The following is a 26,609-nucleotide window of genomic DNA, read 5'->3' as shown; positions in this document are numbered from 1 at the left end:
GCAGTTCATATCTATTAAATCAGGCAGGACTGTCGCCTTTTCTGAGCGTCCTGTTTAGTCCAAAAGGCGATCAATACACATATCTCTGAAAACGACGGATTACATCCAATATGCGCTACTTGGGATAGACTCCTGACTGCTATTATCGGGGACTAAATATAAAGTACCTTTCCTTTATTTTTATTTTTTTTTTTATCTGAGGGCTGTGTGTCATTGGTCGACTGCCTTGGCGTATTGAAGGATCGGTGAGTATCCACTGTAGTTCATTAACAGTTGCCGTGCCTTCTTTTAAAAAGATTCCTTAAGATAGAGTCAGCTATTCAAGCCCGAACAGCTTCCTTAAGATAGAATTAGCTATTCAAGCCCACTCGCTCACTTCGTGTATTTTCGCCCCTTCGGCGGTATGTGCGTTTCCTACGTGTCTTCTATGCCCGTCCTCCTCTATTCCCAAGTTTCCTCGCGACTGTCTATTCATTTTGGTCATCGCGGTGGTCTAGTTGTTATAGTGCCTCGACTGCTGACCCGAAGGTCGCGGGATCGAATCACCGCCGCTGTGGCCGCATACGGAATTCTAGAGGCACGTGTACATAGGTTTAGGTGCACTTTGAAGAACCCCTGCAGTTGGTCGAAATTTCCGGAGCCCTCCACTACGGCGTCCCTCATAATCGTGTCGTGGTTTTGGCACATAAAACACCAGGTATTATTATTATTATTTCAATTCAATTTATTCAATTCAATTCATTCAGTTTCTTTACAATGTAACATAATTAGTGATATGTATTACATTCGAAGGTCACATAGTTCCGAGCATGGAGGAAGGAACACTAAGGAGAGGCCCTATCGTATTTCAATGCATTGGCGAAAAGTGTGGCGGAAGTGACGACAGATTTATGGGGCAAACAAACCGGTATGGGGCAAACAAAACAGCAGACGCCCCGCGGCGTGCTCTCCGCGGTGGTTAGCTTCTGCGCAGACTTGTAGTCCCGGCGTAAACTTAGCGCGTATTATGCGGTTCGCACGCAGTAAAATGTTGCAAGCAGACGTTTACCAGGCTGTTCGTGCGTGGCAGGCCCGAGCGCTGCGTTCTGAAATTCTTCGTGGAGCGTTTTTGTGCAACAGTACAGAATACCGGTACGTGCCGTGATCAAAAACGTTCAGCCCCTGCATCATCGTATTCGAACTCACCTAGCAGTGACTTACGCGTTCTGTTGGGCGTTAGGCTTTCCCTTTCTCGTAGCCCGATTTCCCGGTCTGTTGCCGGATTAGCGGTTCTTTGTTCGTGTATATGGAGTGAGCGTAGTAGCTATTCGGCGCAACGCCAACCTATAGTTGACGTAACTTCACGTCGAAATGAGGACACCGCTGTATTGTATACGCGATCGTGCACGTAAAGTTTGTAATTCCAGAACGCACACAACAACAAGCACGCAGCGAGCGTACACCGCGCAATACATACATCACGTAGTCCGATAACAACAACATAAGTTTATTTTCCTTTCGTTGAACGACACAGCCTCTAAAAACAAACGATGCCTTCCGCGCATGTTATGTACGGCGCGTCAGACGCTAAAAACAAAAGTTCACGTGTGTTCTGAGTTGACACAATGAGTGAGAAGCAACAGAGCGCACATCCGAGAGCTTCGCATGAAAATACCATGCATTAGTGATCAGCAATGAAGCGAACGTGTACGTACTCATGAAAAGTGACACCCGGTACTTTCCGCAGTGCGCGCGATTTGCACCGGGTATACGCAACCATACGCAACAGCTGGGCATTGCGTAGCTTTCCTAATGAACACACACAAGGAGCAGCACGCGTGAATCGACTGCGCTGCGGCGCCGCTTGCACGGCGAAAAAAAAAAAAAAGGCTCGAATCGCGCATGCGCTTGCAAACGACACGGCGGAAATCGCGAAATGTTTCGAGGCTTCTTCGCTAGGAGGCGATGCGGGTGTTTGCGACGTGGAGGCTTCACGAATGTGACGTCAGGGCCTCTCCTTATTTTTCCTTCCTCCATAGTTCCGAGAACTGACGGGGGGGGGGGGACCTCCTAATACTGAAACACATGCATCTTAAGTGTCAAATGCAGCATGAGAAAAAAGAATGCATTGATAAAAAAAATTACTAAAGAGCTAGGGAGAACGCAAGATTGACAAATGAGAGCAAAAAGTGAATGAAAAAAATCAAAGAAAAAAAACACGGCAGTGTATATAAATCTATGATTATACAATAGTTAGTATAAGCTAAAGAAAAAAATGCTCGAGAAAATCTTCATGATGCAGGCATCGAGAAATCATCGAAACAAAGTGAATACAACAAAATCGAAAACAAAAGTAATATACAAGACAATGAATACAAAACGATGTACAAATTGCCGCAATGAAACAAAAGCAAGGTGAATTCATCTTGAAACAATAACAAGTATTCAGAGGTAATAATAGCGAATCAAGCATGCACAATAATAAAAAAGAAATTAGCAAATCATATTAAAATAAAAAAGAAAGAATGGCAGATTAGTAAGTTATTGTAATTCCTCACATAATTGGTCGAGACAGTATTTATTGTGAAGGTTTTTAAATATATGTATTGATGGGGATGATTTAATTTCCTATGGTACTGAGTTCCAAAATGATATGCCTGAAAAGAGGGCAGTTAGTTTCCCGTAATTTGTGCGAACGCGCGGTAGAAGTAGATTACCGTTTGAAGAGAACCTGGTAATGTTACCTGGTAAAATTATTATTATTATTATTATTATTATTATTATTATTATTATTATTATTATTATTATTATTATTATTATTATTATTATTATTATTCATTCCGGCATTTGTTTGAAGTCGGTGATGTTTCAGCCGACGGTGTGGCTAACGTGTCCGTCTTCCATCAAACCAACCGACACAGCTCTCTCTCAAGAAGATTCAGACGAGTAGTCCCATGATACCTCAAGGATCCTTGCAGGTTTTGTTTGTGAACTCCATTGAGAAACAACGCGACTATAAAACTATCGAGCGAGGAACCCTTAGGTATCCGGATCACATTTTCGTGGTATGCTGATTATATAGGGCGCTTCACAAAGTGCAACCGCAGTTTCCTTTAGAATTTACGATTCTCAATTCACTCGCTACTCTCGGAAGCCTCGGATGGTCCCCATGATGACATAACTTGCTTGTTTTTCTCTGTATTTGTTTTCGCAGTCTTACAATCTCCTCAGTGACGCGCTCGCCAAGGGACAAACTGTGCCACTGCCGTAAATCCACCGCTTCTTGGCAGCTGCTTATACAAATTCGATTTCCTTTTTCTTTCTTTTTTTTTCCCCTTTTCCGAGGCGTCTGTGCCTGAAGGACTTTCACAGCAACCGTCGTAGTATGTATCACTGCGTGCTTATGTGCTACAGAGTGAGTGCAATTCTTAAGATTTGTGCGGTTGACACTTCGAGGTACAGGGAAATCAGGGTGGTGGCAATCACGAAACGTCCCTCCGCCGAAAAAAGCCGTATTTTTCTCGCACGTGCTGAAGAAGGAACTGGGAGTATAGCCAAGATGTGTGCTCCAAGTGTGCTATGGCACACTTGGAGCACACAGCTTTCAAAGCTATAGCTTTGAAAAGCAGCAACACGTTTTTCGCTAACGATGTCGTAACAAAAACCTAACGCAGCGAAGGTGGAACGGTGTATAAAATGTTTGAGCTGTAGTCCTGTTTGCTCTGTGGGTGTCGGTTTTAATTGCCTATTTTAATAAAACGAGTTGCTGTTTTTTATCACTATTCACGTGCGCCTGTCGCGGAACTTGAGACCATTCACAGTTTTCTTTTTCACCGCATGGAAGCGTTATTCGTGAACGTGAAACAGCTTTAATTAATATCCCAGCACGTCAAAAACTGAGGGTGATTATATGCGCGAAATTTCGGAATATGCTTGCCTTCCTTGACATGCCTAATAAAGCACGTTGAAAAGCAGTTAGCTGTGCTTCGTAAAAATAAGCACTAGCCTATTAAGATTGCGAGCACGTTATTAGTAAAGCCGGCAGAGCAATGAAACATAGTTCTTGGTAGCAAGAATGCTCGCAGATTCGGCCCCTGATCATCTGCTGAGCCGGACAATGTATCGAAGGCAAAACTTTTTTTTTCTCCTTTTTGTTAAAGTGACACTAAAGAGAAACAATTAATTGGTTTATATTGATAAAGTGTGCTCGGATAACTCTTGTGTAGTTTATTTCACCACTATAGGTTTATTATTTGGGGAGAAAACTAAGTTCAAAGTTTCATTTTTAAATTTCGCGCCGAACTTTGTAATTCGTGACGTAAAAGATTTCCAAGAGCATTTAACGTATTTGGGCGCCACTGGCTCGACGAAATTTCCACAAACTCGTTATGTCAAGTCTCTGGCCCCCTCAGAGGACAATGTACTTCGATTTAACCGATTAGGAACTACGTAGGCCCAAGCAGGCGCCGTCAAAAAATATGTGACGTCACGGCAAATGGTGCGGAAATTCCAAGGTGCGTCGCCACCTGTATTTTCTTTTTGCGCGTTTTCTTGCTTATTAGGCGTCTTTTCGCAGCAAGCGTGGTGTTTTTGGTATCGTGGAAGACTACTTTACTAATGCGAGAGAAATCGTTTTGCTCTTTAGTGTCCCTTTAAGGATATCTTAACGCTTCTCTGAACTCGTTTCTTCTTCTCGGGTGTTATGGAGTTCATGAACATCAACGGGGGTCGAAGCCTGGAGGAGAATATTTGACTCAAAAATCTGCTGTACCAAGAACAAAGATGTCGATCATTCTTCGCACTACTATAGGTTCAAAGCTCGAGTTATTCTGGTTGGAAATATAGTCTCGCGGTTGTCGCTCGCATAGCCATGATTTCCGCCAGATGACTTTGGGCAATGTTAAAGTGAAAAGGTAATAGGGAGAGAAAGAAAGTACAGGAAAAGAATAGTGGCTCACTAGGTTCAGTTTGCTGCGCTCTAAAAAAAAAAAGTCCTTTGACTCTTTATGGAGAGTTCTGGCTTGCCACGTATACGACTCTCTTTAAAGAGGCACGTCAACTCTCTTTGGCGGTCATTATACTCTCTTCTGAGAGTCATGTGACTCAAAAGTGAGTTAACGTGACTCTTTAAAGAGAATCATATACGTGGCAAGTCAGGACATACCCGAAAGGAGTCACACATACTCGTCTTTTCTTTCTTAGAGCGTACCCTGCACGTGTGGAGGGAAATTAGGGGTAAGAGAAAGAAAGAGAAAGAAATCATGAGTGCGGGCAATTCACAGTACACGTACACATGCATAGTGCAGCGTACATGCGATCAGTTAAGTCGCTGTTGCCTTCAGGAGCTGCAGAAGGGCTTGCGTGGCTTTCTGTGCTTATGAGAAAGCTGACAGAGCGATAGGGGACGTCATCGACGGTTAAGTTTTCTGGCTCTTCTTGAAGCTTGCACCGACGAAATGGTCTTTTTCATCCTTACTTTTTTTTTTCTCGCAGCTGCATAATTTGTCTCCAACTGTACTTGAAAGTCGGGAAGTAAATACGCTTCTGACACATTTAATAAAGTGCACCAGCGGGAGTGTCGAGCCACTATTACAGCATCTGCAGCTGCGCGTGCGTACACATTATACGCGAACCCATATATGCACCCGTCTCATCACACTCGGGGCGGAGTGGAAATTCGAGAAGCCTAAATTTCGCCCGGTGAGAACTGCGTGAAGTACAGCGTCCTCCGTCGGCGTTTTATTTATTTATTTTACCATTCGCTTTGCTTTTTTTTTTATCTTTAGCTTTTCCTTCTTTCATTCCTTCCGTGCCCCCTTCCTTCTATGGCGATGCGTTTCTTCTCAACCCTTTAGGAGAAAGCGAAGTGTCTCATTGCGTCAGGGCCGGATAAAATGTAGCACACGCGGCCATGTCTTGAAAACTTTATGCGAAACGTGAGCGTTTATTCTTGCTGAATGCGAATGAAGCGCTAGCTGACTGCTAGCGCCTCTGAAAACTAAAGCTCTTTCACCCTTTCCTTCTCTCTCCGTTTGAGAAGTCTTTAGTGTTTCGCGCGCTCTCTGCGTTTTATGACTTCATCATGACTGCGGAGGTTTAATTCATTTTCGTTCAACCTTCATTTTTACCCACTTTTACGGCGTATCACCGTCTTTTCACTGGCCTCCGGCCGTTAACTAAGCAACTACTTCATGCATGCTGTTTTGTTTGTTTGTTTTTTTTTACTTTACTTTCAGAAATGTTTATCTGGATAATGTATCCCAGCTTGCTTTACGAACTGCGAGCAGTTAGGAAAGCAGAAAGCGAGAATAAATGGATCCTGAAGTTGTCACGTGCATGTTTTCAACGCCTAAACGAGGGCGAATAGTATCAGCCAAGATCACGAGAGAAATACAAAGACAAACAAAAAAGAATGGCAGTTGAGATTGTTTCTTTTCTAAAGCAATTCAGTTTGCTTCACTTCACAGCGGAGAAAGGGTAAATGGGAGCTCTTTAAGGTTGTGGAAAAGGAATACTTTGCTTAGCGCCTGATTCTAAACTGCTCGTTTCTGAGAAGTTGAGGTCTTGCATACGGTATACCTCATCTATATCTGCTGCTTTCCTGGTGGCTAATCAACAATTACAAAAAAGAGACATGAGCACGATGTGACATTCGCTATATCACGGGAATTTCGAGGAAGCGTATAACAAACGTGTCAGCCCATTTATACCAGTAATGACAATGCTCACCAACGTGGTAAATGCCATGTGAACCTCTAGAAGTGCGGCTCAAGTGCAACATGAGAGTTCTATTAACCTGTAAACGTAATATCAGGGAGAGTGTGATGCAAACGCATCGCATTATACTCAACTCAACGCTTAAATTTAAAGGTAGACTGAGGAGCAACGGTTCATCAATCTAGAGTGATATTTATTATAAATTTCATTCACAGTTATTATACGTTACTACATCGATTACAAGCAGACACGAATCAAAACCAAACTTTTTTTATTCTCCGAGCCCGAGCCTAGGCGTTTGTACATGATATAGTAGTGTGACGTCGCAGATTTCAACGTGCCATTGTTTTATTTGCACCGCTTTAACGCAGGAGAAGTTACCCGGCAACGCTATAGGCCGAAGCTTGTTTCCTTTATGATGTAAGGTTCTACTTCCATATCGACAGGTGAGAGCAGACGCTATCAATAAGAAAAACGTCGTGATGTCATCGAGTAGTGGAGTTCGAGAACTTCAATATGGTGTCGCCACCACTTCTTGCTTTTGCATCATTTTGGCTTACGAAGCGTCTGCACACGGTGAGACTGACTTCATTGTTACTAACTAAACACTTTTGTGCGCTCTGACGACTGGGTACGCAAAAGCGACGTGAGGACATTCAGTACATAATTGTTCGCCCGACGCTCAATGTAAACGGGTCGCAGCAGCATCCGGCGCAAAAGGTTGTCACCTATCGCTTTATTTCGAAGTCTCGTAATCCTGACCTGGATTTGCTTGCGGCAGTCGATGCGCTTACGTCTTTGAAGATAACGTCTTGAGGATAATCCACCTCCACTGTCTATGGCTTCCCTCTAGGCCGATTTACCTTATGGGATAAAAGCGCAGGAAGCCTCAAACTATCCAGCTTATGTTCTTCTTAGCCAACGTGCGCTGTCTCGATTACCAGAAAAAAACAAAAACAAAAAGGATGTACATATCTGTAATCGGTCTCGTGTCAGTTTTCAATTTGAACCTCCACTTCACGACTTCTTAGAGACGAAGGTCGCACCTCCGTGGTTCAACTGAAGTTGGTATAGACGTCAGACTCTGCCCAGGCGGCGCTGCGAAAAACACCGCCACCAGCGCCCTCATCGTAGCCCTGGCACTAACTGGGTAGTGCAAAGAGAGCCACCCGCAAGCGAATGTGCATAGGCCGCAATATAACCCTCCTCTTTCGTTGGTGTCGAGGCGCGGTTTCCTGAAAATCAAGGACCTGGAAAGCTTCTTCCGCAAATCCACACTTCAGAAACAAAGGAAGCTGATCAAAGCGAACTGCGAGTACAATGCAAAATAAGTTTTAGTTATTCCCGCGCGCTGCAACTCGCAAGTAAGCGAGCATCACACGACACCGAGTTCGAGGCAAGCCCTCCGACATCCATTCTCTAGAGCCTAAATGCGTTAAAATCGGTTATATACATATGCCACAGCGATAAAGTACCTACATACACGATCAATTTACTTAGCTATGCATCTTACGATCAGATGGTACAAAACTCGGTTCATCAGGGGCGAATGGCTCCGGCGATTTTCGCCTTTTCAGTTGCATTCTCCCTTAATTCATCTCTCGCTTCCTGTGTATTGGAGTGTTTTATTACGCATCCTCAAATGGTCTCTTGATGGTCGTCTTCCGTTTGTATGTACTGCAAATGGGGATACGTGCGTGTCCACTTTCGCGGGGTACAACCAAAGGCAAAACCGTGGCCTCCGAGATAGCTACGGCAACCGCGGAGGACACGGGCGAAACAAACCTGAAGGGGGTCACGACCAACATTCTGCGATTTACTTGTATGACGCACGTGGTGTCAGCTAGTTAAAACCAGAACTCTGAGCCTTCAAAACGTACATACGTCCGCGATGCTGTGTTGTGACGACCAACTCGTCGCGGTGTGCGTATCACGCGTCTCCAGTCTGCCTCTAGCTGCTCACTTCGTGTTACACGACAAGCACCGCGGTGAGAGCCTCTGCTGAGCTTCATAGTCAAGGTTACCACGGTTTTGCATCAGGGCTACGCAATACAACAGCAGAGCCACACATTCATGCCACCAGCTGTGGAGAACGCGGGTACTTCACTTACCCAACACGCTCGCAACAGCCCGTATCCAGCGCTCTCGCCTTTCTTCTTCGTACGACAACTATGGAAATCGGTAAAACTGAACGTTGTTATTCAGTCTTTTACGTCCGTGGCAATTCACAACGCAACAGTGCGTCTTTTGCGGAGTTTCTTCGTAGCGTGCGGAGGGCTCTCGTCTGCTGCTGTTTTCGCCGTCGTTCAGGCGAGTGATCCAGCAAGCACTTCACGACGGCTCGGTGGCACGTCTGACTAGCGGAGAGCAATTCACAGCTTTCGTTCTGAGTGCTAAATGCGCAAGCACACGCGATATTAAGCTCAATCGTTGTTTCGCACTCACTAGTTGCACATGGTCCCATAGCAAACTGTGCGAGAGAGTCGGTCTATGCACTACTCAATACTTCTCCGACAGGTGGCGCCACACATCTTGGAAACTCCAGAGTCTGGCGTCTATAGTCACTTCAGTTATAGTCGCCTAAGTTCCGCGACGTTTCTGGAATGAGCTCGAAAGGAACCGCACCGTCCGTCCCAGTGCATTCGACTGGCACTACAGTACGTAGGTCAACGGCGTAGCCATTGGCAGTGATTCCACTCCTGCGCCAACTGCGCCAAAGTGCGCCAAATTGTATTTACTGCGCCATCCTGAAAATATCGACGAAATTTGCGCCAAACTGCGCCAAAGTCTCGGGATTGGGGGCGTCTTATCACCGGCAATCGCACCGCCGGCGCGTCAGAACATGTGCAGCTCGATCTTGGGGCTGCCAATAAAGTCGCATTCATGGACCAAGAATTATTCCGCTGAATAAATAGCGCTCGCGCGTGCGTTCCGAGTAAGCCACGATGCCATGCACGGTGCCGACGCAGCTTCTGTTCTGCAAGTCGGCTCGACAGCAAAACGCGCTCTCCGCAGAGGCTCGTGACGTCTAGGCCTATCGGTAGCGGGAAAGTGCGACGGCGATTCATCGGCGGACGTCGTCTGTTCCAGAAACGCTGCTGATAGCTCGTTTCAAGCGTCGCACGGCACGTAAGGAAAGCAATGTTCAGTAATAACTACATGAGTGCCGCTAAAATGTCTGTCACTTCTGTTTCCGGACATCGCGGAATAAAATCTGGGATCGCTCGCAGTAGATATATGGGACAATATCGAATTTTCCTTGCTTCGCGTTTATGGAAGAGCACGCGAACGGTGGAAACGCGTTTACACGTTTCCTCAGATATACTTTATCCATGGATCTTCATCCAGAACAGCTTTTTCGTAATTCCTTCCGCCAGCACGTCTGAGTTTGTAATCACTCTGCGGTAAATACCCCCTAAAAGGCCCTGCCCTTTCGAGCTCACGTGCTAGGGTTCCAATTCGAATTTTTTGCTTGCTTTTTTAAAAATGTCATCTCATTAGTAAAATCATATCTCCTGGTCGGAGCAGCCGCAAATGCGCAGCTGTCATTAGCGGGCCCGTCGCTGACGGCCCACAGTGAACGGGCTACGCCATGTTACACGTCCGCCCCTCGCTTTCGGGGGTCAATAGCTAACGGTTAAAAAAAACTAAGTTTCGCTTAAGAGCGAAGAAATGAATGCGATACCAAAAAATTGTATTGTGAAACGAAGTAAGACTAGCAGCTAACTCTTTTGGATCCGATCTCGCTCGCGTAACTCAACAAAACGCTGGTTTAAGGGAATATGGCCCCTCCAGGAACCGAAGCGTTTTCTTGCTCCGAGTTTTCTAAACGCGAAGTAAGCGTTGAGAGCACAGCAAGTCACGGCCGGGCTAGACCGCACGCGCGCGCTCGCTTGCGCGTGCGGTCTAGCCCGGCCGTGAGCAAGTTTACGAGCCGTCTCCTGATGCCTCGAGATGGCGCGCGCGCAAGCGACTGCGCCCTTCGAACGATGCGGTACCCCCCCCCCCCCCTTCCGCTCCCCTGGCGTCCCGTCATGCTCCTTACGAAAGACGGGCGGGGCGTTTCCTCTCTGTTTGATGAGCAATCGACGGCAGACCCGCACGCGGGAAGATATCTCATGCGCTGTTCGTGCGGCGGAGACAAACGGCCGGCTAGTTTAATCTCCGCTTCAGCCGCGTTCGTCGCCAGCGCTCGCGAGCTTTTACCCGCGGCTAGAATGCGCGTGGTGATGTTATTAATTTGGACCTTATACGGAAAATTACGGCAACGGCGACGGCAAAAATCCGCCGAGAGTGTCCATATAATTGCTATTGCAAGGGTCAATGTACGGGGCAGATTTCGCCCCCCCCTTAGGTGATTAGGGGGGGCGCCCCCCCCCCCCCCCCCCCCCTGTGCGCACCCCTATGCTCCTGAGATGATTTTTTCCGTGAGATTTGCAATGAATCGAAATATTTCTAGCCTTCATAAGAGCCCCATAATAATAATCAAGTGCTTGAATGTTAATGCAATGTGCTTCTGTATTGCACTCCACGATATAAAATTCGCTGCTCCAAAGTGCTCCCAGATGCAAAATTATCTGCTCCAAAGTGCTCCAAGATAAAAATTTTGCTCCTCCAAAGTGCTCCAAAACGGAAATTTTGCTGCTCCAAAAATTGCTCCAAATCGGAAGTCCTCAGTAGCATCACTGCATTGGCCTACGCATGTTACGTACTGTAGTTCCAGTGGAATTAGTTATTTCTTTTCCGTTCACGTTATCGATACAGGGGAAAGAAACAAGAATGATCAAATTGCAATAAGCGTCCGTCAGTTCCCGTGAACTCTAGTAAAAGACAGACGCGCTCCTATGAAACCCGAACTATCCGGAAAGCGTTGCACGTACACGATTTAATAGGGATGTCTATTCATGCCGTATTTTACGAAGACGAGCACATCGAAGTTCTACTATATACTGCCCGTATTTCGTAACAGACATTTATGGTTCCATACGGTGCGCTTGGCTAGCACGGACAATTGACGTGTGCGACACCACGCTTGAACGACTGGCACAAGCGGACGTAGTACCTCGCTTCGCGTGCCATGCGTGCAGTATATTTAAAGGGGGAGAAAAAAAGGCGAGCGCCGTGTGTGGTTCAAGGAGAATTTAAAAAAAAAGAAAGCGGACGGCAATTTTCCAATTAGCCCGGCGGGTATCTTAATTAGCATGATTGGTACCCTTGACGGAACATCAAACGCGACCTCCGGCGATTAAAACTGGCATTCCAGCACCCTCTCGCGCTCTCTCTCTCTCTCTCTTTTCACCCTTTCCACCGGCTCTACACCGGGGAGACGACGTTACGGTCACGAGCTGATCGACGGTGACATTCAAAACTGCGGCCTTTAATTCAGCCTCGTACATTCTTGGCTATTCGTGCCATTGCATGCACACTTGCCAGAGACCGTTTCATATCAGTGACGCCTATGAAACAGCGAAAGAGAGTATTAAAATAACGTCACCAAGGCCGGCAAATCTTACGATGCTATCAAGGCCTTGGTGGTGGTTATGTAACGTGTGAAGCTATTAGGTATAAAGAAAGGACTGAATTGAATGACAGAGGATAAACATAAGCCTTAAATGAATTCCCATACTGCTGTGGAGGTCCATGAAGGTTTAACTGGCTGTACTGGGTAAAAACTGTTAATGCTACGGCCGTGACTATTACAGCGCGAGAAACTAGCGCATTTCCTTTAGAAAGGTGTTTTCAGGAACCGTCGGTGTTTTCAGTTATCGTCGTTGTTGTGCAAATCTTACGATGGAAGCCTTTGCGGCGTTACTCGTTTTTCCCGCATGTGTTTCCCTCGATGGCACATTTCGATGCGAAAGGGTTGCAGCGGCGCCTGTGACCCATTTCCACCAGCGTGCGACCGGCCGCCCATCATCCATCAAGTGGCCGTGTAATGGATCGGGAAGAAACAGGGCAAGTCCTTGTCCTGGCGAGTGGCCGCCGCGAATGGGCCGGACGAGCCATCCACAACTCTTTGTCGTTCGGTTCGAACCTTCTTTATTACTTTTATTATTCGTAACGTCGCATAGGCGGCCTCGAGAACGAAAAGAAAGATTGCGTCTGTGGGCGTTTGCCATGGACGCGTTTAATAACGAATGGCGCTCGCAGTGTCCCTTCTTATTTATAATGCGAGAGCGATGAGTAATGACGAAAACACGTCGTTTGGACAGCCGAAAAAGAAATTTTCTTCGTATTGGTCAACTTGAGTTCAGCTCTTCCTTTCGTACGCGCCTCAGCGGCAATCTTCTTAGCTGTGCTCGGATTTGCTTTGCGGTTGTTCGCAATCGTCTCTTTCCTTATTTTTTCTCCAATCCGTGCTCAAACGGACTGAGAAGATATCGTCGCTGCAGCCAGCCTTTATATCCTCTCTTCTCTGCCGCTGCTCGGACGGCGCGAGCACAAGCCGTCGATGGGAACTCGAGATGCGACTCGAAAGCGCGGTCCACGGAAATCCTGCGTAGATTGGCATCGCCCTTATCTGACGGCGGCCGGACGGACGCACCAGTCATGCCACGCCTTTACTCTATACAGTGTATTCATCCGCTTTTTCTTCAGAGACGACACTTTCTTTTTTTATTTCCTTTTTCTTCCTACCAGGCCTGACGCGCGTTTCCGATAGCATCACCGCGGTGTGCCATCCCGGGACAACTTCGACGGGGAAGAAAGCGGGAAGGGGCTCGGCGCGCCCCCTTGCGGTCGTATTCGTCAAGGTGCGGTACCCGCTGCGATGTGCGGCCACGAATAGACCTGCGACAGAAAAAGGGGGCGCGCCGCTTATGCGGCTTGCGACAACGACGCGACCGCCGCTTCACTTTGGCGTCAGTAGCGCGGCGAATATGAAAAGCGCGGCACACAGGGTCGGGGTGCGGAGGGGAGGTTCAAGGCACTCGCTCGGGGCCGTACGTGCACCTGAGGTGGGTTCGCGCGCGTGGCACAACACCGGCGCTGCCTCCGTTCCTTTCTGGAAGCGGGGCTTCGTTCTCCTCCGCTCCTTCAAGCCCCGTGTCGCCGCGCAGACAGTCAGTCAGAGAGATTCTGCGGAGCGCTTTCTATGTTGGCAGCAGGCATTTCGCGGGGGTCGGAGAACCTAGATACGCATCGTACGTGGAAAGGCACGCCGCGATGAGTTCGGTGCACGTTGTCCTCTATAGTGTAGAAAGCATGGGGCCTGTGTGCTCGGTCTTGAAGATGAACTCGCTTGAAAAAATGTCGCGCAAGCGAACAGGTATGCGACCAGCAGTTCGCAGTGCGTTCAACTTGAAGAAGCAAAAGAGAACAGAACGCTGAAGCTTGTGTCCTTGCACGCGTGCATTCATTCTTTTAAGAGCTGTCGCGCCAGAGGAGATTTCGCATTTGCGATAGGCTGTCACGCGGCCCCTATATAGCGTGCCCTGAGAACCAAGAGATAAATATTGAACTCTGCGTGTATATCTGGCTAGGAGACTCAAACTGCTGACTTCTCGGTGGCTTTGTCTACGAGGCACAAGAGGCTGTCGCATGTAGCCGTTGCAAAAACGCTGTTTAAGGTTATTTATAAGTGCGTTGGAGACGTGCGCGGCGCTCCGGCTAATCGTAAAATGCGTGGCGCATCTGCTATTCGCTGGCACTCGAAAAAGATTGCTTGCGCGCACTTAGAGTTTTGGCTTCCAGTTGTCGGCGGTGAAATGGCAGTGTAGTGTTGTCAGGTGACATCGTTCTTCTCCTCAGTAAGGGTCTGATACCCAATACGGGGGATTGTCCAAGAAATGGGCGGTGCATTTCAATATGTCCTAAACGGTTAAAATCGCCGTGCTGCTATAGTACAAAAAAAAAAGAGAAAACAACTCCCAGGGTCCCTTATGCATTTACCAAGACGACTCGAAGGCGAAAGCAATCTTCTTTTTCTTCTCAATCGATGTATTGATCCTCTCCCACCCCACTCCAATAGCTTTCTGTACCTATAACGTGGTTTTGTACTGGCTCAATTATTCGAGGCATTGTAAGCTTTCTGCACCTGACCTGGTTTTGCACAGCCTCCGTGATCGGCCCACTTTTGACCGAGCGACAATGTCATGTGATGACGTCGTGATCTGACGTCACAAATTCGGGTGATCTGTGGCTTTATGGTGACGCTATCACGTGATGATTTTTTGTATCACTCGTGTTGAGGCCGCCGACGATCAATTTTCGCGTTTGATGAGGCATCTGAGGCTTACTCCTTAATAAATGTTGCTCTATGGAAGGAGCCAGTGCGCCTGTTTCTTTTCCGTTCCCTGTATGACCTCGCATGTGGTGCACGTACGACGCATTAGCGAATCTTCGGTATTACGATTGTAGTATACTCATGCTGGCAGCAACCCGTGCTATCAGCAGCAGACGCGTCAGGACGCAGGCTTGCGAATGTCATCGAATCTAAAGCAGCCGCTGTGACGATGGACGTGCAGAAATTTTCATATGTTCTGGAGAAGCTCGCGACAAAGGTTGACTACATTTTCCAAAAATATAATGTAATCCGTTGATAAGTTATAAATTGACCGTCAGTAGCGGACAGTCACCGTTTAACTAGTGGATGCCAACGTATATGGAGCAGTGATGCCGGAAGTGAAAGCATAGAGGTACCGGGCTACACAAGTTTGGTCCTTGCATCGGCAAAGTACAGGTCTGGCCGAATTGAGTACGCTTCTCATAGAAAACCAGAAGGCGATCAAGGAGGAAGGCGGCCTTTCAGTGTCAAGGTTTTAGCAGGAGGCATATACAATTGGGCCCCGCAGCTCCAGCGTTACTGTTGTCGCAATCCAGTGGCTGTCAAGTCTTATGAAGCGTACGTCCAGAACAACTTCAGTGGGTGCTGTGCGTGTCACTCCATTAGCTGCCGTGTAAGTCTGTCCTTATAATCTCATCTCAGCGAGAAATCTCATTGGGATTAATGTAAGTTGAGTGCCTAATCTTCTTTATGGCTGTTCCAGAGGCGTCGGCATTACAGATAACTTAGGATGGCAGCTGACAGGCTTAAAAGTGCAGTAAAGTACTCGTGCTATGTTGAAGCTTTCCAACTGCCCACTCATAGAAATGGCGCGCGTTTTTAGAGTCTTGGCGAAATGGTTTGAGTTCAGTATAGTCTGACGTGCAATGTCCGCAATAAAACCCCAAAATATTGTTTTTGGTCTACTGTCATTACGTAAGTGGCACAATAATTTCGACCGAAGGACAGGCGCATCACACTTTCGTGTTAATTACGACCATCGTTAACTGAAAACATTTCCACTGGGCCGGATGAGTTGATTATCTTCTGTCAGTGCAATTTACTTGAAGGAACGGGCCATTGAAGGTTTGAACGATCGTGCACAGTGGATTAGGGGCAAACCCTCCTGTAGACAGCGGCTCCAGCCACTCCAGTCAGGTAAGAAGTGGAACCTGATCGGTAAAAAAACCACGTGTATAAACCTGCAAGGAAGTTCTCTCCGCTTTTTGGACGCTTGTTAAACGTTATACTCCTTGGTCACTGTGGAATTCAGGGCGCATCTTGCGATAGAGACCTTTTCCAAGACCTTTTCCAAGAAAAGTGTCGCGATTTGTTGTTGCAAGGCGCTTCCATGCAGAAGAAGTTCATTTATAAGTAGGCATGCCTTGTTTCCAGCTTCGCAACTTGTGAGAATGAAGCTGGCTTGAAGCAAACAAAGTAAAGGAGCGAAGCAAAACTTGAAGCTTTAGAGGAGGAGGGTGAGGTCGGGCAACAATATCCTTAATGCGTGCAGGCGCAGCGAGCCTAATCAAGGCGAACGCGCTCCGCCCCCGCGAGGCCGAGGGAATTAAGCCCCGTCGGTCGCTATCGCAATTACTCGGAAACGGGGCTAAATACCCGCGGCCAGATCGAATCTGTTGCGGCTGCTTTTTTTTTCCCCTCTCATATCGCAAGCTTACACGCGCTTTCCATCGCTCATCCGGCAGAGGTCAGAGCCAGCCTCCCCCACACTTGGGTGTAGGGGGAGAAGGGGAAGGGGGTTCTCGCGAGTTTGTTTTGGCTCTGGACCACCGATACTCGTTCACCGACGACGCCCGCTCGCCTCTCATTAAGATTAGAAAAAAAATATGTCACGAAGAAAAGGAAAAGAGGCGACAAGATGAGACGGGAGAACCAAAATATAAGGAGGCGATACGTAGAAAATAAACAAGGACGGGGCAGAAGTTGAAGGGTGGGGGATCGAGGCGCCAGGACATGCCAAGAAGGAGAAGCGCAGTATGGAGAGGGGAGAGGGAGGAGCGCATCGGCGCCGTCGGCAGTTCGCCAAGTGCGCGCCGTCGTTCGTCGCTGAAGAACCCCGAGAAGGGAAAAAGGAACGATGAGGGCGAAGGGGAGGGTGTCGCAAGGAGAGCGCGATGGGCCACGTTGAGTGAGAGGAAGGGGGGGGGGTGACGACGCCGCTCAGTCGGGCCTTCACGCATCCATGCGCACACCGCGGCGGGTTCGGGCCAGCGTCTTCGTCGTCGACGTTGGCGGCGGCGCGTCTGATGGCCGACGTCATTATTCCAACCCGGGGCACACACACACACACACACACACACACACACACACACACACACACACACACACACACACACACACACACACACACACGTCCAAAACCTCGAGCCATGGGTCTGGGGGTTGCAGAAAGTGGACCCCCTCCCTGGGAGGCTGCGGGCAGAAGGAACCCCGCGCCACGGAGCCTCCGGTTCGGAAGCTGTAGCAGTAGAGACACCGGGGTGAGCGCGAAGGAGATGCTTTATAAGGGAGGGAGAGATGCGCGACGATATCGGCGACAGAAAACGAGCCGGGACCCCCCTGGCTTCATCCAGGACCCCTACGGTGTCCGCTGTTCTTGGAATTGAAGGAGATGCAGTTGGCTTCGCACTGCCCTCGTTTGCTGAGCAGATACCAGATTAAGGATAATCTTACGTCGTTTCCACATCATTCGCTCGCTCTTGAACGAAGAGACATTACCCGTTCGTATCGGGGGAAAAAAATCTGGGGGTAGAATCTCGCATGAGCGTTCTGAAACGGTCGGATGGAGATTATAGTCTTGAAGTTAATGAACCATCTTTGCGATCTCGAATGGGATTGGTGTGTTGTACTGTAGTATCGTTGTAATATGATATTGGTGCAGTTCAACGAGACATCCAAGATTGCAAAGCCTCATTGCATAGCGGGGACTGCAATACGTCGTTGCGCCCACCTGTGAAAATTTTCACGTAAAAAAATGTTTTCTGGAAGAAAGGACTGATCGTGCCCGATATCTGGCATGCTATTATAGTGATCGGTTTATTAATCCAACATACATACTGAAAGTTTTGTTAATGAATGTTGCCATGATGTTAGATTACGTTCGTTACTCGCCGCGGTGGTCTAGCGGGGTGCTCGACTGCTGACCCTATGGTCGTGGGATCGAATCCCGGCAGCGCCGGCCGCATTTCGATGGAGGCGAAATTCTAGATTCCCGTATGCTTAGATTTAAGTGCACGTTAAAGAACCCCAGGTGGTCGAAATTTCCGGAGCGCTCTACTACGGCATCCCTCATAATCATATCATGGTTTCGTGACGTAAAACCCCAACAATTATTCGTATTAGATTACGTTTATAAATTTCCCAATTGTGCCACAGTAGCAGGCAATAATTGTAGATACGATGATCGTGCAAGTATATACTCCAGCAATTCGTACTCACGCCCTTTTTTCGCTAATAACGGTGGCCATCGAACACTTTAAAATTTTATTCGGCTGTCGGTAAAAACTACGCACAACGAAACATTCATCACAGGCTATTAGTTCCTGTCTGTTAATTCTAAATATCCGATCGCGTGTCCAGCGTACGCAGAAGTGCTCTCCCGCAGACATAGCGCACGGTAAATTGGTTAGCGCCATAGTACTAGCAAAGATGGAACAAACGTACGTCAACGACATCTTAGTCGAAGTGAAGAAGAAGAAGGGGAGGGCGTGTAGCGTGTAGGCAAGATAACCGCTGGTCATTAAGAGTAACATACTGGACTTCGAGAGAAGGCAAACACGCGAAGGGGAGGCAGAAAGTGCGGTGGGTATATTAAGAAGTCTGCGGATATAACGTGGCCGCAGCAAGCGCGGGACTGTGTTAATTGGCGAAACATGGGAGAGGCGTTTGCCCTGCTGTGGACGCAGTCAGGCTGATGATGACATCTAAAGCAAGGAGAAGGAACTTTGACTGCCTTGAGGGGCGTTGGTGGACAGAGGCAGTCACTCTGCTACGCGAGCTTGATGACCTGTTACGAAACCAATGGACAGTGTTTGCAGTGAACTGTACAACTGGCGCCTTTTCACTGACACCCGCTGCGTGTCCTCTCTTTCGCAGCTGACATCCGCTGCCACTGCAACCTGGCACCGTGCGTGTCTACGGGCTACATGTGCAAGTCTGAGCTGGGACTCTGCTTCTCGGAGAACGTCAAGATGACGTCGTCGGTCTTAAACGTCGCCGCGACGACGGCACCGCGTCATGGCTGCGTCGATCTCCTGGCCGACGTCGCAGACGATGCCAACTACGGCTGCAAAGAACCCGACAGCGTGCCTTCGCCGATCTTGGAGGCCCCTTTGTCCTCAGAAGGTCGGCAGTGCTGCAGTGACGACATGTGCAACTTCCAGAGGGACTTCCAGGAGCCTGGTGCTTCCGGTAAGTGATTCTATTTGTATTTTCCAGTTCATCATTGTAAGACAGTTGGTGATTCATTAACGAGGATAGCACAAATGCGAGCGTTGTCTCTTTCGATTGGTGTTCTTCCACGTCTTTACAAGCACGCTGTCCTTACAACGAAAATGGCCAACTGATTGGCCTACCAATATCTCTTCAGCAAAATACATGGCAGGACGTGTCTGGACATCCTCTCGTAAGACTCTAGTTGCCGCAGTCTTTATGAACAAAGGGGCCAGAGCAGTGTCACAATTTTACGATAAATAGCGCAAATACTGTCGTATTATAGTGACGCAGGAAAAGTTGGTCCCTTGCTCTCACTTATCATACTTTAGACTTCCCTTACTGTAGAATTCACCGCAGATTTATTTTATGTATTCTTTATTGCCCTCGTCAAGCTCATATATCTACATGCCCTTCCGCGGTCTCTTCGCGATAATGCCATATCCCCGCTGTCTCACTGATGCTAAGCACTGATGCTGATGCAGTACTGATGCTAAGGCATCAGTGCTACAGTTTTGCATTTTCCCATGGCTGCTGCTGGCGCCAACTATTACTGTGCACGATATCTACACTTTGTGGGGTCGGGGCCACAGAGCCAGTGGCCAGCTGGAGCCCTCAGAGATGACACGTAGGCAGCGCAAACAAACTTGACCTTTACACTTAGAAAGCCAGGCGCCAAATGAACGTTCGTTCTGGCCCGTGGCCCTCCTGCTGCCGCGCGCTGGCAGCACGGGCGCTGACTCATGATGATAATGCCGCGGCCCCATAATTTCAATGAATAACAGCCCTTGTAAAGCCGCAGTTGCACTTGACAACCAACCATAGCTGTAATATCGCTGTCTGGCATATCGCCTTCCTTCTACCGCGGTCCCGATTGAACGAGCTTATTGCCAGAACACAGAACATTGACACACTCGCTCAGCATATCAGAGAACTTTTTCGCAGGACAGCGCTTTCCGTTTGCCTTCCTAAAAGAATGTTGACTCCGTTGGCGCGCAGAATCGCGGACCAGAGGAGGCGTCGAGCAGGAGCCTCCCTCTATGACGCGCCTGGTGTGGTTCCGGGCGGCGGTGATCGCGGTGCCCATCGCGGGCGGCTCGGTGCTAGTGCTGCTCGTGCTGCTGGCCGCCCGTCTGCTGCGCAAGGACAGCGAGCTTCCGTCCACGGCCTCCGCAAACTTCCACGAGGCGCTGCACAAGGGCCGGCACCGAGGTCTGCTGCACGCTTGTCTACTACGCCGATGCTGCTGCTGCGTCAGCGGCGACGGGGCCGCCAACGCCACGGACAAGGGTGCTGTCGTGCTCGTCTAGCGTGCAATTCCGTGCAGTGTTCGAGAAGAATGTGCTCGCGGTCAGCAGGAGGGCTTCCAGCCATCGTTACCACACCACCTTGGTCACTCGTGTTACCTTTTTTTTTTTTTTATCGCGCCTCATTTATTTATTCCTACGTTGTGCCTTGTATACGCTGCTGAAGAGACGTTTCCGCCCCGTGGCGCCAAAGTGTGCTTGCTTTTAAAAAAAAAAAGATGTTGCTTGTTAGCTCGTGCTGGAATCAGGCATTGAACTGCCACCGAAGCCGTCGTGTTAAGCAAGCAGCTGCTCACGCTTCCAATTCGCACTTGTACGGTACGTATACGACCGTCGCAAAAAACCTTAAGTCCTCTCCGCGTTGCAAATCTAAGCCACGTGGAGGCCTTCTCCACGTTGTTGCATACGTTGGGACAGCTTCTACAAAAAACTCTACTGAAATGTTGAATTTTCCATGTAGGTTCAAAAAGCTATTGCGGAATTCCAACGTGTGGAAGAAAAGTTGCTAGAATTGAATTGATGCCCCCTTCTGAATACGGCACTGCCTCTGCGCAGTACCGATCTTGTCTAAATGATTTTTTTAAAGCTTAGTCACGCGTGCTAGTTAGTCTTCAGCCTAGCGTGAACGTGCCCTTGTTTAACATACTCTTCAAGGACTCGACGGCAGTTCAGCGATGCCTCTTGGTGAACAGGCGGGAACCTAGTCATTACGTTTGTGAGTTTTTTCGCTTCATGTATTGTTGTTGTGTCTTTTTTTTTTTCTTCTTTCTCAGTGTTTCATCATGTTTTTTCTCTTTTTACGCCGGGAGCTGGTCCCGTCACAATGCATTTTTGAGGTGTTGCAGGCTATCTGTGACGTTCAGCCAGACACTACAGAATTTTTAACGAATCCTTCACACAAACGACGTTTTATTGGTTCTGTAGCGCTGATTTTGTAATACCCTAGACTGAATATGTTCAGCTACACCGCAAATCTTCACGTCGTACTACCCCGGCCACGAAAAAGAGGCGATGCATTTAATAGCTTCGAGCGCGGTGCCTGTTTAGTTCACCAGAGTACGGTGCATCGCGACTGTTAACTTTTTATACGTCCTCCGTGTCTTGCATTTGAACGCCCCGAACTGTAACGAACAACCGTTGCAGTCCCCGGGAGCCTGCGGTACCAAACAACACCAATCGTGTGCTTCGGTTTGTCGCCTTACGCGAGGCTTACTTGCGATACCGTACACTAAAAAAGAGAGTCATTTGGCTGTTTCTTGCTGCATATGTGACTCTCACATGTATAACTCCCTTTAAAAAGACACGTTGACTCTCTTTAGGAGAGTCGTGGGACGCACGGACTCTTCAAAAGAGAGTTAGCGTGTCTCTTTAAGAGACTTATACATCCCATGACTCTCCAAAAGGGAGGTATACATGTGATAGGTCACATATGTAGCGAAAAATGTAAGAGTCAACTGACTCTCTTTTTTTTTACTTCGAATGCACATCACTAGCTCGCTCACACTCGACGCTTTTACTGCTTCTCCGTTCGAAGGATGACGCCATATTTTTGCTGGCAAACCGATTGCCTGCCGTGCTTCCACAGAGTACCTAAATCACATGTACCGCATTACAGGTACGCTTGCTAGCATACTGCGTAATGAATAGAAAAAGTGCCAGAGTAGTTTTTTCATGAATAGCAAGCCACGCTGCCAGTTTGTTAGAGACGCATGTATACGGATCGCCGTTTCAGCATTGCCTTCGTGCCACTTTGCCCACAACCATTTAGCGTTCTATAGCAGTCTGTTTATACGAGAGTGCTGCATGCCTCTGAAGTTTCTTGTACACTATAACCCGAGCAGTGAGGAGCGTATTACCATCGCCGCCACACTTGAAGCCTTGTCCTTTTCGGACTTCGGAACTGCGGTTCCAATTGCCCTTGAAGTATGTACGTCCGCTTCCATGCAGTTTAGAGAGTGTAGTATCAGCTGACAAGTAGATGTAGTGTCAAAGGGGATGTTCGGAATGTGCCAAGCAGAAACTGTTAGCGGCTGCTGTAGCATAGCTAACGCGGTAAAAGCTTTTATTATTATTATTTAAGGAGTTATCGCTTGGCCAGAAGCAAGCCGGAGGTTCTGCTAGCCTAAGAGGAGCCTTTCATTCGTCGTGTCGTTGTTCAGTGTGCGAAAGAATTTAAAAAGACATATTTAGGAATGTGTATCATTCACGAGAAAGCTAGTCAACAGGTGCCTTCAGATCACGTGGATTCCACAAGTTGGACAGAATTATTGCATCGGTCTTCTTTTCTCGCGATGGTAACCATGACCCGACTCTGCAAGCAATTGAACCACAACAAATACGTTAATCAAGTGTTTTTACTTTGTTCACGCAGGGTACAGTTCAGACAGGAGTGTGCACACGAGGCGCGTAGACCGCAGAATTGGGAGTAGATGAGTTACAAAGCCGTATGTCGAACTGATATTACGCCTAAAGTTTCGCAAGAGTTCTATGCGCAAAGAAGAACATGGATCGCCGACAGACAGAAATGTGCTGCACGACGGCGACGTCGCGGGTCGAATTTCCCTGTATTTTCGCTCTCAGGTCCAGATAACCTCAACCAACTACGTCAGTCAGGTCAAAATGACCACATAAGCTGTGCGCGAGGCGTGCGTATGAATCCGACAAGACCGGGAAGAGTCGAGAATTTGACTGTTGCGCTCACTTAAATTCGAGGCGGTTGATGTCAGGTGCCAGACCAGCAGCACCGGCTAAGCTGGCTAAAGTAGACCCGCTTGCAACGTTTACGTGAATTCTGGCAGAGAATTCTGATAAATAACGGGACACGCGGATATTTCGCGCTTTGTTCGCAACGTAACAACGAGTTCGTGCATAAGCGACGACGCCAGGTTGAGCGCAGTTAGGGCCAACTTACGTCTGGACCATTTCGCGTTTGGGTCGTGCAAACGAAAGCGTCTGAAACATTCCAGTTTAGTGGGTTTTTTTCTTTCACTGTCTTTTTTTTACGATTCCTGTGAAACAAGCAAATCTTGAGAGACCTGTGTGGCAGAACAGCACAGAGAACGGGACAATGAAAACACAGGACCAGGCACGATCATTTTCCCAATAACGAGCTGATGTCAAACGAAGCAAAAAAAGAAACAAAAGGACCATATTCTATTTGCGTTTGTGTATCCATTTCTGGATTACCCAGTCGACAGGCCGAGTTACACTTCTATTACGCCAGTCAATCCGACTGCTCCGCGCCGTCCCATCGACAACGAATGATGCCCACTAAAGGCTGCCTCGTGAAAGCTTCCCGTACGTAACTTACACGCACAATGCACCAAAGATCGCTTCATAGCGCTTAGTGGGGCGACAATCACGGCAGCGCCGCACATTGCACATTTTGCCTATCATAGCCTTATACCATATAACGTCGCTTCTGGGTGGGCGGCTGCGCATGGTTTATGCAAGCACACTCGTATTTTATACACACACCATGCCTCTCCTTGTCGCATCGAAGCTGAGCACGTAGCGAGTAGAAGTATATATGAAGTTTCGGTTGCCCTCCACACGAGTTCATATAATACATACGATATATATAACGCACGGGTGCGCGCGCGCTTTCAAGCTCAACCGTCTCTTACCTGATTGCTTTTCTGCCTTATATGTAAAAGAGCAATGGCTGAAGTAGTAGTCGTAGTCGAGAACGTAGGAGCCGAGTGCACTGCAAGCCCCGTGGTCACGTTGACGTCTGCAGAATGGGGAGCCCCGTCCTTGCACGACAACCCACTCTCACGCACTGCTCTTGGCGACAACTATGACAAAGCGGGGGCGAACCATGCTGGTGCAGATGGGCAGTTGTATAGGTATGAGCTGGACACTGCACGTGGCCGCATAAGCGACTCGCTAAAAGATGCCTTACCAACAAGGGCATTTAGAGTTTAACAGGGGGCTAAGTTGGGTTTATCTCAACTCGTATCGTGCGAAGGAATTGAAGCGCACTTCGAAATTGGTTCGATAAAGACAACCCCGTTTGCGCGAGTGCGAGTTCCTCCGGTGATGAACTGTGTACAGCGGAGCGCGACTTGAACGTTATCGCGCGAGCGTCGACTAAGAACTGCCACAGCGCCACGGCCCGCACTCCTCTGTCGAAGAGAGGGAGGTATCAGGCAAGCTTCACTCACTCTCTCTGCTGTTCCTTAAGCTGCAATCACTCCCCGTCTGAGGAAGGCACATTTTCATTTTCTCTTTTTTATGACAACGCGATCTATCTTGTTCCACTTAGCGAGCCGTTCAAACGAAGCAGCGCCAAGCACCAGCTTTACTAGATCTTTCCCAACAATTTTGCGACCGTTCGCGGAGATAAGAACCGACGAAGAATACCGTATTTATTCAAATCTAAGCAGATGTTGTTTTTTTTTTTCGAAAAAACGATGTGCGAAAGTGGGGGCTCGGCTTAGATTTGAGTATAGATTCGAGTAAAATAATTAAGCCCTTTTTTTTCTGGCCTTGCGAATTTCGGGGGTCGGCTTAGAAACGGGGCCGGCCTAGATTAGAGTAAATACGGTATACTTGATCGCAACGAATCGAAAGCTCAATAAAGAGAGAAAGAGTGTAGAGTTCGTCGTAGGGGCGATTGTTGTAGCATGGAATAGCCAACGAGGGTGAGAAGAATGCGTAATCTTGATTTTCACTGTTTCGAAGCGTGCCGCTAGGCCCCTGGGACGCTAGGCCGGTCGACGCTCGCGCGATAACCTTCGTATCGTGCTCGACTGTACTTGCTTCAGCCTCGAAGTCGCGTGTCACGCGCTGTCTAAGCGCATTAACCGCTGCCGCAAACTTTCGTGCACGTGGCGCATTGGCGTGTCACATGAACGAAAACGACTAGCAAGGAGCGTTGCTGCCAACTTACAGCTGGGCAGTGATACCGTGTGCCAAAATGCAAACTGATCGCGCTGCCAACGCTGATGCAACGACTATGTGTTTCGATATACTTTGGTATGCTTCGATATACTTTGGTACGCCAAATGCATCGCACATATTAACGGTATAAAAGTGTTGCAATGGAAACCGCTTAGCGAGAAGTGTTTGCAGTCCGAAGCTCGCATGATTTGCTACTGAGCCTTCACCGCGTTAATTACGTTCGCTTTGGTTACAACGCATGTTTTCGTTATGTATTTCAGGTTAAGGGCCCTAGCGAACTGGATACTTATGATTGGACAACGTTTAGAGTATGGTGCATTGCGAAAGTCTGGAAGGTGCTTGCGATGTTTTTTGTTTTCACATTTATTGCTGCTTGTTCTTTTCGAAGACAGAGTCATCTCAGATGTCATTTGGTTACTTGTCATATGTGGCTATCAACCGCAGAAGCAAAAGGCTGCAGCTTTCCTTTGTAAGCGAGATGGTGGCAGGGGCTTCTGCGTTAGCAGTCAAAACGAGGGCAGTTAGGCGAACAGAAAAGATAACACTCCGTGCCCATGCAAACTACACCCCCCCGCACAGTTGTCCTCCGCGCCAAGAAAAGAGACTCCGCATGGCGCTCTCACCAGAGATGGTGGTGGCGCAGCTGTTCGTTTCACGCGCTGCGCGCAACACGGCTGAAACTGCCCCTTGATCATCCGCGCGGCCGCGCTAAACATAGAGCCAGCGATGGTGCAATTGGTCGGGCTGTACCCGAGACGCCACGCCTAGAAAACAAATGCACACTAATGGAATGCGAAGCGCTTCCGGATGACAAGACCGTTAGAATGTCGTTTGCATGTTGACATCGCGCGCCTGTATGCCTCGCCGCAGTTAGTGGCAGGGAGTCAGCGTTATTTTCGACTTCGTGGTGCCAGAGCTGTGGCAAAACACACCATGTTTACTTGCACGGCGGCTGATGATCGGCTTTACCCGAGATTGCTTCCGAA

The 26,609-nt window shown here is 48.2% G+C and overlaps 1 protein-coding gene across 1 annotated transcript in view; it reads left to right on the top strand.

The window, feature by feature from the left end:
* Window positions 1-26,165, top strand: part of LOC119387246 (BMP and activin membrane-bound inhibitor homolog) — a 35,791-nt gene extending 9,626 nt beyond the window's left edge. The window contains exons 2-3 of the mRNA XM_037654579.2: window positions 19,076-19,390; window positions 20,411-26,165. Coding sequence (XP_037510507.1) covers window positions 19,076-19,390; window positions 20,411-20,721 — 626 coding nt within the window. The 3' untranslated portion in view covers window positions 20,722-26,165. The remainder of the gene's footprint in view (window positions 1-19,075; window positions 19,391-20,410) is intronic.
* Window positions 26,166-26,609: the final 444 nt, after the last annotated feature.

This window comes from Rhipicephalus sanguineus, chromosome 3, assembly GCF_013339695.2.
Source record: "Rhipicephalus sanguineus isolate Rsan-2018 chromosome 3, BIME_Rsan_1.4, whole genome shotgun sequence".
NCBI lineage: Eukaryota > Metazoa > Arthropoda > Arachnida > Ixodida > Ixodidae > Rhipicephalus > Rhipicephalus sanguineus.
Note: the sequence above shows the minus strand (reverse complement) of the source record. Positions and strands in the feature narration are given on the sequence as shown.